This window comes from Engraulis encrasicolus, chromosome 10 (assembly GCF_034702125.1).
Source record: "Engraulis encrasicolus isolate BLACKSEA-1 chromosome 10, IST_EnEncr_1.0, whole genome shotgun sequence".
NCBI lineage: Eukaryota > Metazoa > Chordata > Actinopteri > Clupeiformes > Engraulidae > Engraulis > Engraulis encrasicolus.
The window spans coordinates 41,749,143-41,764,759 of NC_085866.1; the positions used below are offsets into that span (position 1 = coordinate 41,749,143).

Consider the following 15,617-nt stretch of genomic DNA (forward strand, 5'->3'; position numbering starts at 1 on the left):
TCAATAAATGCCACTTTGGGATTGCTATGACAGTGGAGGTTTTTATACTGTGTTGTGTACTGACATACAAAGGTGGTTGGCTGCAGAGCTTTGACTGTCCGTTACAGGCTGGCCTGCGCACGCTGCATGATATTGGGCCTGAGATCCGGCGAGCCATCTCCTGCGACCTACAGGATGAGGACCTCAACATGGAGGAGGAGGAGGAGATCTACAGGGTAATACGCAAATAACAGATATGCTGCACTATGCACTAACTTCTTCACCTCCAACCTTAGGGCCTTGGTTACAGATATTTTTAAACATGGATATGCTTTTTTAAAATCCGTTTACATATAGGCTAAACACAGCAAACAATAAAAATGTCATTGTGACAGGCATGTTTTAGCTCCCTAAAATAGGTATTCTTTCAGGGGATATTTCTAAACCAATGCTTTTTAAAAAAAATGCATTTTGCCTCCATTTGATTGAATGCATATTAGTTTGCTGTATAACTGTAATGTTTGAATGTGTGTGTGCGTGTGTGTGTGCGTGTGTGTGTGTGTGTGTGTGTGTGTGTGTGTGTGTGTGTGTGTGTGTGTGTGTGTGTGTGTGTGTGTGTGTGTGTGTGTGTGTGTGTGTGTGTGTGTGTGTGTGTGTGTGTGTGTGTGTGTGTTTAGATTTAACAATATCATACATTATACATGTACAAGAGTGTGGATTGCCATTTATCAGCTACAGTAATCAGAAGTGTAAAGAGCAGAATTGTATGTGTACAGAAGATGAATTCATTACCCTTCCTGGTCTTGCAGAGGAACGGAGGCTTGTTCGGCCACCAGCTAAATCACGTGACTGGGGACAATCGTGTCACAGGTCACCTGACCAATGTCACTCAGCGTCCCCTGCAGGTGCCATCGCCACTGTCTCGCTTAGTCCCAGTGCCACCACCGGCAGTAAGTTATAGACTTGACTAAATTGCTTATGTTGTAAAACATTACATTGGATGACACCCAACTACACCTTCGATATGCCTCAGCTAGAGTGGTGGCAGTAAGTTATATTGTATCCGATTGCGAAACCCTGCCTTGTCAGTTTTGGCTAACACTTTGCAACACAATATAGCGTTTTTTAGGGAGCATGGCAAAGAATTCATAGCGACATGATAATATGTTTTTCTAAACGGTGTCACCGACAGTACAGCGTGCGAGCAAGTGGATAAAACTGCCAGCCGACAAGACAACAGGTTCTTGCCATACACTGTGCAGGGCTTCAATGGGACTTCCAATGATAAACACCTAGCCGCCTAGCATTTTGGAATCGCTGGCTGCGTGCGCACTCAACTGTGTACAAACAGCCAGAACCTGTGTATTATGTCTGTCCATGTTAGAATACACCTACCATTAAAATTATAGACTGATCATGTCTTTATTATTGGGCAAAACAACAAAATCAGCAAGGGATCAAATACTTATTGCCACCACTTTATGTGTACTAGCAGGGCCTCTAAAAATGCCTTTGTGTATCGAATTTTTTCTTGCATTGAAAATGTTGAATAGGATGGAACCCAGGCACTTGCATATTGGGATATGTTGCAGCTATCAATGCATTAACCAAACAAAACAAAAAATTTAAAATACCTTTGTGAATGAAATGTGTTCTATTTCGTTCCTTCCGACCGCCAGGCCACCTTGCGGTCATCCGGAATTCATAGAACCGTGATTATATACATAACCCTGAAGATCAATTCACCTTTCTTTGCTTTGCCACCAAAACAGGAGGACAGCCACAGCCCGCTCCACCCCAACTCCAACGCCAGCACCAATGCCAGCAGCTTCCCCCACAGGTCCTCCAACGCCAACCTCAACAATGCCAATGTGCCCTCTGTGCCCACCGTGACCAACGGCAGGCCCCAGCATCACCACTCCGACTCCTTTGCCCCCAATGCCGCTGCAGCTTCCGCCAGCGTGCGGCTCTCCTCCCTGGGCACTTACCTCAACCCCAGAGGGGACGGGGACTCCCACAGGAGGCTTCCCTCACGGAGGTACCCTTTAGTTTCATTTTACCCATATCTTTTACTGTGTCCACACAGTAAAAAATGCAGTGTTAATTTAACACTTAGAGTCAATTTAACGTATTCTACAATCCGTTTGCTCCCAGAGTAGTATTTAACTGTTGAATTAACACGGCATGTTTTACTTAGTAGTAATATGTACACAAATACACATTTTACAATAAACATTGCACAACAGATTTAACATATATGTATGTACAGCAGAACACACTTCCATGCTAGCAAACATAGACGAAGTTCAAAGAGGAAGTTCAAAGAGGAAAAAAGCAGCAATACACAATAAAGTTCCCAAGTAAACCAACAACGTGCAAATTATTATGCATACTGTATTTCTGTAACATAATGTCCACCAATGTTTCTTTACATCCAAATCACTTCCAAATTGTCCTTCTTGAGGGTGATTCCATAATATGTTGTCAAATGGTTTGTGGAAATGTTATGACAAAATACTAATGTGCTTAATAATTTGGTATACATTGTATGTTGGATTTTATAGAAACTTTTTTAATCCGCTGGCATCCTTGCTCAGATAAGATATTCAGATATCACCCAAGTAGTGATATCACCTTACAAATCACAAGATTGAATACTTGACAGAGTTCCAGAAAACTTGATCTCCACCACGCAGGTGTGTGTGTGACTTACTTATTTGCATATAATGAATTGACAATGAAATGTTCCCGAGAACTTGATCATCTATATCTCATGGTGTTTGCTCATAGTTATCAGTGAAATTAGTCATGTAACATTTTTTTTTTACTCATAGCATTTTTCAGCACTCCTTCTTATCAGTGGGTCCACTTCTATCTATTACCTCTCCTTTTGCTTCACCCCTTGCTGATTCCACACCCCTGTGGAGAAAACAATAAAGTTTCGCCGCTGTCAGCCTGGGCAAAGCAACTTTTTTTCACATTCATCATCCCAACTGCAAATGGGAAAATGACTTTCGAATTGGGAGATATTGAACCCTTATCATCAGTTACATCTTGCATCATGAGGCCACATGAAAAAGGAGAGGGAACGTGAGGTACTAGATTGTGTTGGAGCCAGTGTGTTCTGCAAGCTGCTATTTTGAAACATTCCCATGATTAAATAATTTGCCTCGACAGTTTAAAGAGATGGAATTTTAAGTAGGCTGTTCGACCTTTATGCACATTCACCTTCATGTTCATTCTTGATCCATTTGCGAGGCATAGGGCAAATGATCACCCCCTATTATTTTTAATTGGCACACACACTTAGCCAGGCCGTGCCCTCCTAGTGACGCAACACCTTCAGCGTTGCCACTAGTCAGGTCAAGAGCAATACAAGTACTTCCCGAGCTCCCGAAAAAACTGGAAATCCTCCCACTTTGTCAGGAAGCAAACAACCATTAGCAAACCAAGGGAGGCTTGTCAATCATGCGGTTTGGGAAATGTTACTGTAATTGTTATGCTCTTGGTCAGACCAAGTCTCGAAGAGATTTGAAAGTCGATGATATTCAGGCTAATATGCACTGACACATTTAGACTTAGCCTGATAAACCAGCCTAAATGTGAGACCGGAGTAATTTAGTCTGGCCCCGATGAATGATACCTTCGAAGATTGTTGATGAGAACAACCTGTTGTTTTTTCAAACCGTGCTGGCGCTCTGACCAATCGGCGATCTTTGCCGTTGATGTGCTTCCCAACGGTGTTGCGAGCGTCATCGTCACTCCCTCAAAACCCCGCCCGCTTTGATTCAAAACAAATCACTGCGCTGTAATTGGTTTTGCCAGACTCAGGGCACAGTGTTCAAAACGTTCTCAGATCCGAAGCCAGACCCACTCGCAGCTGAAAATTTTCGGCGTCCCAGCGGGTGGTGCTGGTTTACCAGGCTAATTTAGACTCACACAAGTCCCTGAAAAAGAGCATCTGGTCTGTGTGCTCCGCCATCACTAAATACAAGTTGTATTCTGTTAACAATATACGGTTTTATCATCTGCTTTCACTCCAACCTCTATGCTCCTCTGCAGCAAGGTAATATGACAAATAATCAGAAGGACTGTGTATCTGGCTTGATCTGTATAATAATCTTGTCAGATTAGGCAATTTCCATGGACCTTCCCATTACTCAGCAGTTGATGGTTGAGTGGGTGGTATTGAAATGTCAGAGTTCAACAAGCCTCCGTACTACTGTATTAGTAGGTCAGCCACTATTGAGATAGCCCAACAGCTGAAGCAGACAAGGCAACACGCTTACTGGTGCAGAACAGACCACAAACAAGACAGGGATTTCCACATCCACACACCCACACTTATACAAACAAACACACACACACACACACACACACACACACACACACACACACACACACACACACACACACACACACACACACACACACACACACACACACACACACACACACACACACACACACACAGACACACACACACACACACACAGACACACACACACACACACACACACACACACACACACACACACACACACACACACACACACACACACACAAGGGCACACACAAACATGCACACACATCTTGGCTGCAAACCATGTGGGCTCAATGAAGCAGGACACCATTTGCCACAGTTGACTGCTTTAACCTTACTTGGTGACTCATATGTCACACTGCATGCTGCAGACACAGTCAGCCATAATGACCTATCCATGACCTTCCCCCTTTTGCATGCAAAATCCCACAAACGACATTTCCATTTTCTTGCGTAAGATTTAGAACTACTTTTATAGAGGTCACCGTCACGCACATATTCACCCCAAGCTGGTTGGCAGACAAAAACAGGATTGTCAGACAACAGAAAAATGCCACAACGCCAACACATAATAAGCTCCCACAAAATATGATAGGGTTTGTCATTGCGCCACTTCTATTTGGGTGTGTCAGCAGTTTTCATTAAATGTCAAGGGTGCACATTCGAAAGGCCCTAATCGGTCTCGGAGTGTTCTCTGTTGTTTAAAGGTGCACTGTGTAAAATGTTTAGTTGTTTATTTCCAGACTTCATGCTACCCATTCACTAATGTTACCTTTTTCATGAATACTTACCACCACCATCAAATTCTAAGTATTCATTATGACTGGGAAATAGAGATTGTACATTTTTAGCTGCAAAGATGACTGTACTTGGGCCATACTAGAAAATATTAGTTTATTACATAGTAAACTTTCATGTAAAGATCCAATTTGGCAATAGGCAGCCCAGTTTCAATGAGCAGCATAGTTGCAGTACCTTTTTTGACAATTTCCTGCACAGTGCACTTTTAAGGCAACTCTTTTCAGCATGCTGTCCACAGATCTGGGCTGTAATCAACTGGACTTATTGTACTTCAAACTCAAGTAAGGCCAGTTGCTTACCGCTAAACTCTGAGGATTGTCATTCGTCCAGAAGATCATGTTATCCAAAAACACTTTCCCCAAGTGTTGCCCTTTTGCTTGATACTTCTCAGTCCTCTCTTCTATTCTCACTGTTTTCCTTGAGCATGTCCTGAATGACTGCATAATCCTCACTTCATCTGTGTTCCCCATTCTTTCCCTATCCAACCTCCAACCTGACCTGGCCCGTCACTTCCCTCCTCAAATCCCTTGCCACTGGACCAGAACACGCTACTATGAGACCTACATTAGGTAGGTGTGTGTGTGTGTGTGTGTGTGTGTGTGTGTGTGTGTGTGTGTGTGTTTGTGTTTCCATGTGTATTCATTCATTCATTCATTCATTCATTCATTCATTCATGCATAGACAATCTAACAAAACCGTATTGAGTTGCTGTGTTTTCCCTTTTGATGTGTAGGCCTATAATGTAAACTTGCACAACCACATACTACTAACTTACCACTGACTTGGCTCAGTGACAGTAAGCATGCCAATTATGACCCCCATCTCGTCTCTGGCTGTAGGTCCGAGGTGGGGGCAAGCTGCTATCCCAGCATCCGGCGAGAGGAGCCCTCGTCAGGGGAGGGCAGCGACGATGAGAGGGGGTCTGGAGAGTACTTCAGCGGAGACGAGTTCCATGAGGACGACATCATGCTGGCTGGAGACAGGCGGTATACTATAGTGCCACTGACCACTGCATCTAGTCCTTTCTTTTATTTCAGTTCCTCCTCAACTCATTAAGAGGCCAGAATGGCAATCACCAAGTCGTAGTGCATTACTAAAGGCAGGGAAGGCGACAGGGTGGGGACAAAGAGATCAGTCGTCCCGGGTCCAGGGACGGGGGGCCCAGAATTGGGTCCTCAGTACATTGTATTGATTGGGGGGGGGGGACTTTTAGATGACATTGTTCTGGGCACAGCCAAAGCTGTCAGCGGCCCTAACTAAAGGCCCTGTGTTATGTCATAGTAGTGTAGTACTATGGTAGATAACTTTTCAATGACTATAGCAGCATTGGAATGGCGTGCATTATGGGGGTGTGCATTATTACATTTGCTGTACGCTTAAAAACCAGAAGAACCACCAAAGCATGAAATGAGTATGCATATACTATATGAGAAATTTGAATTATTGATTTAGTCCGACTAAAGTCTAAGTTTTAAAAGCCTCAGTCTAAGTTTTAAAAATGTTTACGCCTCAGTTGAACTGAAACATGAAACATCATAGTCAAGTAAAACATGTCCTTTGAGATTTGGAAATGAGAGTGCCTTGGCGTTTCTCCAGGTTATTTGTGCAGTTCGTATTTTTGTAACTTTTGAGTTTAGAAACTGATCCTCAACTCTGGCTGCCATAATGCTAAGCTAGTCTTGCTGTTCTCCCCTGGTTCAGGAGGTCGTATCGGGAGCACCAGGACAGCCCAAGTGTGTTTGATACTGAGGCGGCCGATGACTACCACCAGTCAGACAGCTTCTTTGATGACGATGAGCAGCCCATCTACCAGGAGTGCAGGAGGTCCCCCATACGCAGGCTGCTCTCCTCCTCACCTCAGAGTAAGAATTAGGGCTGTAACGATATTGGATCGAACCGAGAAATCGTGATACTCAGAGTCACGATACTGTATCGTGATGTAAGGAGGCAGTATTACACAGTTATCATTCAGTCCAGAAAACAACCACAAGATTCAATGTGATAATACTTCCAAGCTTCAAATGAGATATATTTCAGAAATCGTGGGGTGTATCGAACCGTTGGTCAAAAATGGTGATACAAACCGAATCGTGAGTTGAGTGTATCGTTACAGCCCTAGTAAGAATGCATTCAAGCACAGCTACAGTCACACACAAATAAAGGCACGCACGCGCACGCACACACACACACACGCACGCACGCACACACACACACACCTGCAGCTAGCAGGGTGCTATATGTGAGTTGATTGTTGTGTCGAAGAGGTAGAGCACACACCTCAGAGCGTCAGGCAATGTTTGATGACTGATCTGCTAGTAACAAACCCGCAATTTACAGTAGTCTATGCTGCTATTGAGTGATGAATCACCTGCACATTTACAAAATACAGTACACCATATGAAAGCACCCTGCATTACAAAGTCACAAAGTAATGGTATAATTCATCACATTTAGTGAAGACTGGACATTGTCTCTGTTACAATGGCTATGTTGTTTACATGACGTTTTTGATTCCGAATGAATAATCCCGAATTCAATAGTTTCGTCGAGTTTACTTTGGTCTTTCGTTTAATTACGAATTGTGAAGTGTTTCTGTGATGTTTTCAAAGCGGAATTAAGCTTTATTCAGAATTAAAGATGTAAACGAGGCCATTTTCTGTCTTGTGATTAGACTTCCTTGACTCTTCCTGTTAGGAAGTTATGCACAAGAAGCATTACACCTGCAGTTGTTCCCACAACACTGGACAATTTGTTTCTCAGTTTGTAGAATATATCACGTACCCTTTGCTTTTTACCTGCAATACACTGAATCCTTCCATATTCATCATATAAAATGGAGCATTGATAGATTGGTGAAAAAATGTGAACATGTAGAACGAGAACATGTAGCGCTGTAATAAGTAGTAATGAAGTACTTAACTATGTAATTAAGTAATTAAATGTCTCCACGCGTGTTGTGCTGTGCAGCCCCTCTCAGGCCGGCCTTCAACTTTGAGTGTCTGCGGCGGCAGAGCAGTGAGGACGACACACCCCCCTCTCCCGTCTTTCACCACCGCACCACACTACCTCTACATCTCATGCAGCACCAGGTAATCACACACTCGCGCGCACACACACACACACACACACACACACACACACACACACACACACACACACACACACACACACACACACACACACACACACACACACACACATACGTAAGGTATGCACACGCACATAGTGATAAAGTATGCACACAGACACAGAAAGACAGACAGATAGACACACTCTTGCGCACGTGCACGCACACACACACACACACACACACACACACACACACACACACACACACACACACACGCAAAAGCACCCAATAGGCCTATGTATTTCAGAAAGTACAGTTCTGTTCACAGATATAACCCAACCAGTTCTAAAATCAGCTCATTGACTGAGTACTTTTACTCTGGGGAACCCAGGATGCCCTCGGGCATGGAATAGCGTAGTTGAGTGTTTTCCCAGTCTGACCTTGCTCCGGTATGTTGTCTCCCAGGTGATGGCGGTGGCCGGTATGGATGCCAGCCGGGTGCGCGTCTCCCCGAGCCGCTCAGTGCGCTCCTGGGCCACTCCGCCCACCACGCCGGGCGCCTACACGCCCCTCATCCAGGTGGACTGGCACGGCGGTGGGCACGGGGATGGGCCGCCCAGCACCAACAGCAGCCCTGGCACTGCCCGCGGCGCCGCCTCCTCCTGCTGGTACACGCCGCAGCTGCCCTCCCGCATCTCCCGAACCAGCACCCACTCGCGCAGCTTCACCCACTACCGCACCACCCACCCGCACTCCTCCTCGTCTGGTGCTGGGTCCCGCTCCGCTGCCTACACCGCCAGCCACCACCGGGCCCACCGGCAGGCCAGCTCGCCCAGCCGCCTGCAGATCCCCCTGGACCTGCACGGCAAGCACAGCCCCAAGAGGGGCAGCGCCGACAGCCTGGTGGAGGCGGTGAGTACTACAAGTCAAGTTGCTCACATACCACAGCATGTCAGGGACCAGGTTTATAATGTCCTGGGCTGGATTACGATGGTCTGGGGCCCCTAGGCTACAGGTAGATAGAAAACTACATGGATAGCATCACAATTCTGTGCCGAGAATAAAGGATAGTCTATTTGTAACTAGTGAACAGGGGTATTGAACAAAATTGGGTAGTCTATTTAACTTGACAGACCAATTTATTCAATATTTTCTATTTTTGTTATTCTGCATTAAATGTTTTTTTTCCCCTTTGGCCAATCAGGGGGCCCCTGGCAGGTGAGGGTGGCAGGCTGCAGTTGTATCTAGCCTGTGTGTTAATCCTGTCAGTGCAGGTGTTGAACCAAAACAAAACTAACTGAAAAGAAGTGATAAAAGTCTGCACACTGATAAGCATTTTATGACTATTATTACGTGTTATTACCTAAAGTACACGTTATTAGGCTGATATTTTGGATTGGTTGTGTGGTAACCAGTGGTAAACACTACATCATGTGCCTTTATCAGCATCATGTAGCAATATGTGTTTTGGACACGGTGTCCTTCATCAAAGGGCCACATTTATTAGATGAAAGACAATATGTCTGACACACACAGTGCTGATAAAAGCATGTGGGTGAGTGTTAACCACTGTTCAAATCTTTATTATGTTTTCCTGTTTGGCGCCTTGTCTCAACACAGACGTTTAAGTCATCACATGAGTAAGCGTGAGTCGATCAGTTGTAAAGTGTGATAAGGAAATGGTGTGCAGGAGTTTTGAAGAGGTGGCCAGTGAATGTGTGTATGTGACATGCAATCTGCCTTTTAAACCAATCAGTCCTTAAACTCAGCCAAAGAGCTACAATATTGTATCAACAGACAGCTTTTGGTGCCACTCAGCAGACTGTGAACATATAGCCATGCCCACCATGTCAAAAACACAAAACCTAATTTAAATGAATCTCATACAATGTTTTTTTTTTTTTTTTTTAAAGTAATGACCTACCTTAAACTCCTTTCAGAACACTCTTATCATTGTTTTTGTCATGTATTTAAAATATTGCAAAAGAAAAAAGATGCAACAGATTGTAATGGTGCATGACTTTCCGTTTTCAGTTAGATATTGGGAAGGGTGCTTATGGTATATTTCTGCAGCTTGTGGGTGTACAACTGAACTGGCAGTTGAAATGCGGTCTCCTGCAGTGTGCAGTGTGCTTCATTTCCTTGTTTTATGACCCCCTGGCAAACAAAGAGAGTTATCCAGTTACTCATGCGATCTTTATGGTCCCTCAAAGACAGTTTTAATAAAGTGGTATGTTTACATGAGTTCAAGTAAGCTGTGGGTTTAAGTATCAAGTCTAGGTCAATCTTTGAGTAATGTCTCATTGATTGTTCATTGTTTGTTTATTTATTGCTGTTGTTCAACCATCTCTGCCTACCTGGTTCTGTGTGTGTCTCTTTCTCTGGCCCCTGTGTTTGTTTGTCTCCCCTCTCCATATTAATTCTTACACACGTAATTTCATTTTCCTTGTATGTCTTGTGCATATGAAGAAAGTGACAATAAAAGCTGACTTGACTTAACATCAGCAGTCACTGCAATGTTCTCTTTTTCATTAAATTATCCTCTCTCTCTCTCTCTCTCTCTCTCTCTCTCTCTCTCTCTCTCCTTTTTCCTCTCTTCACTCCCCCAGGTGCTGATCTCAGAGGGCTTGGGGCGGTACGCGAAGGACCCGCGGTTCGTGGCGGCGACCAAGCAGGAGATCGCCGACGCGTGCGAGATGACCTTCGACGAGATGGAGAGCGCCGCCAGCAACCTGCTGAACGGCAGCATGGCGGACGGGGCCGGCTCCGGGCCGGACGAGGACCGCAACACCCGGACGAGACCTCGGCAGCGCAGCCTCCACTACTACAGCGACGAGGAAGCGGAGGGCACCGCTAAACCCGAGGAGGACTTAACGGACGAAATGATATGCATCACCACACTATAGCATCGGCTTCAAGTCGCCTCCACAACCATTGAACCTGTACAGACACGGCAGGACAACTGCTTTTAAACAAGTGCCTTTCCAAACAAGGGGAATAGGAAGGAGGCTTCATCTTGGACTAGCTGGGGACATGAGGTTCTACAAAAAAAAAACAAATAAAACAAAACATTGGCACCCAACTTGGAAGAGGAGATAGGGAGGATTCTTGTAGGATAATGCAGAGTGGTATATGCCATATGATGCAGATAGCTGCACACACACACACACACACACACACACAACACACACTTAAAGGGCAACTCCTGCCAATTTCAATGTGCTGTTGTATTGCTCACGCTACCCTTGACTTGTCAGTACCTGGTGACGCCGCAGTTTTTGGCCCAGCCCTTTCCGAGATCTGAGCTATTCTAATGGGGGCAACTTTTGTTTACATTTTTTAAAAAATGAGCATAGGCCTACTCTTAATATTTTCCCAAAAGGTATCGCTGTTTGCTAGCTGTCTGCTGATGTTGCATAACCTTTTGGATGTTTTTGGGAATAAATAAAAATGTTTTTTTGAAATGTAAACAAAAGTTGCCCCCATTAGAATAGCTCATATCTCGGAAAGGGCTGAGCCAAAAAATGCGGCGTCACCGGGTACTGACAAGTCAAGGGTAGCGTGAGCAATACAACACCACATTGAAATTGGCAGGAGTTGCCCTTTAAGTGATTTTAATAAGGTGACCAAAACTTCAGTCCATGATTTTTATTCAACCAGATGATTCACAGGTTCAGGTAACTTCTGCTGGAGTCGTAGTTCTCTACCAGGAATTCTCTAGTTGCTCTACATGGCGTTTTATTAACCTCTCCGGATATTATGCCCAAAGTGGACTTCATTGAGTCATGCACCTCTGTATGTTAACTCAGAGCAAACCGCAGTCTTTCTGATACGCAAGAGCCCTGTTTCTGTTTCTCTCTCTTCAAAGCCATAGGCCATCCATAGCCGAGGTTTAACATTAACTCTTGTGTTAAAATAATGGGACCATTCCCTTAGATAATCCTCTCAGAACACCCTCCTTGCAGGTAATTCCAAGAATCTGGTTCAGCAGTAAACCAAAGTTACGTTCACCTTGAGGTAGCGGTAAAGCATCTAATAGAAGAGCCTGGGCATCATTTTCATTGCTACCGTAAATGATGCTTGCAGGCTATCTTGTATTAAGATTACCACTTCCTGTAGGTTAACTTAGCCAGGTCCATCACTTAATCATGTTCTTGGAATACCCCCGTGCTCTGACAAGTGGAAGAACACACTATTCTGTATGAGCTGCGGTACGTACAGTATATAAATAGCCAATCAGAATGCTGTTCTCAGAGGAAGGATTGAAGGGGGGAAATTGGACGGGCTGTCAAGCACAAATATCAACAGACCCTTTCACTGAATCACAGTCTGCACGTTCAAGTTGAAACAAGCATGTTCACTGAGGACACTGAGGGTTTATTTTTTCACATATCAACCAATCAAGTTTCCTGTTGGTGTCATATCCTCCCCTTGAATGCCTTACCCCTGACCGATCCCATTTACCGCCAATCCCTAAATGATGTACCTAGTTTCTAAGAGCTGCCATTCTTCCTTTCTGGTGTCGTGACGATTTGAGCTGCTTGTCGTGCTAAGCTACCAAGCCATTACATCACACTACTGTTAGGGGTGAAGGGTTCCGATATGGCCTATGGACACAGCTTATTGGTAGCTCCTTTTGACAGAACAGCCCATGTCGCCAGACAACTGATCTGCGGATATCACATGGTCTAATCCACATTATCAAACTTGAAAATCGGATTCGCTTTTGTCTTGTGCATTTGTTAACACACAGTCACCCACAACGGGACCAAAATCAGCCAGGCCATTAAAGTTGTTGAAGCTTAACGTCTTTTGAAAGCCCAATTGGGAAACTCCAACTCCCATTCTCATTGTGACACACTCCACAGCACACAAGTGTACACTGCACACAAATAAATTGCATGTATGCTTCACCCGTGCAAGGGGGCAGCCCCCAATGGCCTCCCAAGGGAGCAGTGCGGTGGGACGGTACCATGCTCAGGGTACCTCAGTCATTGAGGAGGATGGGGGAGAGCACTGGTTCATTACTAGCCCCCACGAACCTGGTGGGTCGGGAGTCGAACCAGCACCCTTTGGGCTACAAGTCTGACGCCCTAACTACTTACCCATGACTGTCTTGATAGATTATTTATTGTATTGTAGTCAGATAAATTTTATATTTTGTGAGGGATGGGCCCAATGAAATATCCTCCCACTTCTTGAGGAATAGATTGCTGTTACGTAACTCCAATAGATGTATATGGTTTAATTTATGGTGTACAATGTTATTTTGCCTTCAATGTTTTTATTTTTATTTTGGCACTGATGCATCGTATTCAAGTACAGCAGTTTTAGAATAACAAGCCAATGTGAATTTACAGTGCTCATGATATGCAGACGACGATCTTCCTGTAAGTGTCTGTGGGTGTCTCACCACATTTTTCACGGTAAACAATGTGGTGAGAAGTGGGCGTGAGAAGTGTAGGAAAGGAAAGTATGTCACAGATCCTTCAACAGAAAAATGCCTCGTCTGCACATCTTGTGCGCAACAAGTGCACAAGTAGAGAATCCTTAAATGCTTTTTGGCATTTATTATGCTGCTTGATGAGTTCTGTTTTATACAATTTACAGAAAAAATACAAGCTTTTCAGATAGCACCATTTTCATACCACAGATGTTATCAGTTTACTTCAGTTTGTTTTCACATTTTTATATGAAGCTTTGGGGGTTGGGGCATTGCTTTTTAGCAAACTCAGACTGGCTTCAGTTTTGTACCCTCCTGTTAGGAAATGTGTTCTCTGATCACACAATGGCAGTGATCCTTTACAAATGAAAGAAAAATGACCATTGGTGTTTTCAATTGTATTGTCCAACACCTGCTCCCAATCCTCAGGTACTCGGAGCCATTTGCTCTCAAATTCACGCCCTCAGACATGGAGTCGTTATCTTTAACGCCCATCACTGCCAGTGGTACTGCCAAAGGTGGTAGATATCCCAAGTTTCAACATTTACAAAGAAACTTCCTGGACACGGCGCTCACAACAGGAAGGGGGTCACTGATCACCCTTTATGTGGACCAGCGGACCAACCACAATGTGTAAGAACATCATCAGTCATCCATTTAACAGCACAAACCTGCAACTGCAAACACACCAGAGCTTTGTTCCCCAGTTTTTTCCCCCAAAGTCAACCATGCATTAGCATGAGGTTTCTTGTTCTGCCTGCATCTGTCCTCTTTGGTACTGCTACCAATGCCATGCCCTTCGGTCTCATACCTCCTCCAAGGCCTCTCCTGTGGAGTCAGCTTGTTTGAATCCAGACCGGGACTGACTTTCTTACTCTGACTGTGTGGCATGCTGCGGTTTGCAAACATGTAAACACACACACACACTCTTCTTTGTCACATTGGTCCAAAGCAACTCAAGATTATGTAACTACTGTTTTACTTCCTCTACCAAAATTATTTTTTTACCAAGTTCTATTAAACATCTAAAATCGTTTGACAATAACTCCTGGGTGGTTTACTTCATCAAACACATCCAGAAGACCTAGTCTTGTGATGGATTTCTTTTTTAAAACTTGTGATGGAAATTGCTCTCTATATACAAGTAACAGATGTAGCATATTATGTCTCTATGACAGATACACGAATAACATAATGCTGTCTCAAATAGACAATTCCTTGGGTGGACTGTAAGCCTAATTGCTTCTGGCGTATAGCCTCTGCGAGCGTCAAATCTGTGTGGGCAGATGTGAACAGCACTGATGATATCAGAGTAAAGTGATGAAATTCATGGGGACCACCACCAGCAATATATTTCTCAAGGTTTGTGCTGCACTTGGCTATCTTGCTGTGTGATTGTCATTGTCATCAGAACCACCTACCTGTAAACATCATGTGCATCTGATTCCCTCTTAGTTAGCCTTCCACAGGGCTGTGATGTAACTTTTTAACACCAGAGGTGTATTCCACAAACATGGTGATGAACACACAAGTGATAAACCTGATTAATGTTAACCTGCAGAAATTGGTAAACCTGCTAAGGGATCACCTGGTTTTGTCATTTAAACATCATTGTTCAGTTAAGAAAACACTCTCCTTGTCTCTTTAATTAGCTGATTTACGACCTCCAGGTTAACTATAAGAACGTCTTTGAATACCCACCAAGATGCACAAGCCTATAACCTGTGTCAGACCAAAATAACGTCTTCAATTAGGATGATGACATTTCTGAAAAATGATGGTGTGGTCAATGCATCAATCTGACAATTGCAGCCAAAAGCATGATGTGCTCCCCTGGCAGGTTCCTTCAGTCATGGCTTAGCAAGCTCCTCAGGAGTGACCATAAGGACTGACCATAAATCATTCACAGGACCAGCAGTGACTCTACTGATTTGGGGGCCCTAAGCGAAAGGTAGACATTATTTTTGCTGGAATTTACCTTGACAGAGCTGACTGTTGTG

At 44.2% G+C, this 15,617-nt stretch overlaps 1 protein-coding gene across 1 annotated transcript in view; it reads left to right on the forward strand.

The window, feature by feature from the left end:
• Positions 1-14,653, forward strand: part of cacna1db (calcium channel, voltage-dependent, L type, alpha 1D subunit, b) — a 72,026-nt gene extending 57,373 nt beyond the window's left edge. The window contains exons 38-47 of the mRNA XM_063208918.1: positions 87-215; positions 789-929; positions 1,752-2,017; positions 5,647-5,673; positions 5,944-6,090; positions 6,806-6,966; positions 8,072-8,193; positions 8,640-9,086; positions 10,784-10,916; positions 13,098-14,653. Of these exons, the coding sequence (XP_063064988.1) occupies positions 87-215; positions 789-929; positions 1,752-2,017; positions 5,647-5,673; positions 5,944-6,090; positions 6,806-6,966; positions 8,072-8,193; positions 8,640-9,086; positions 10,784-10,916; positions 13,098-13,285 (1,761 nt within the window). The 3' untranslated portion in view covers positions 13,286-14,653. The remainder of the gene's footprint in view (positions 1-86; positions 216-788; positions 930-1,751; positions 2,018-5,646; positions 5,674-5,943; positions 6,091-6,805; positions 6,967-8,071; positions 8,194-8,639; positions 9,087-10,783; positions 10,917-13,097) is intronic.
• The last annotated feature ends 964 nt before the right edge of the window (positions 14,654-15,617 follow it).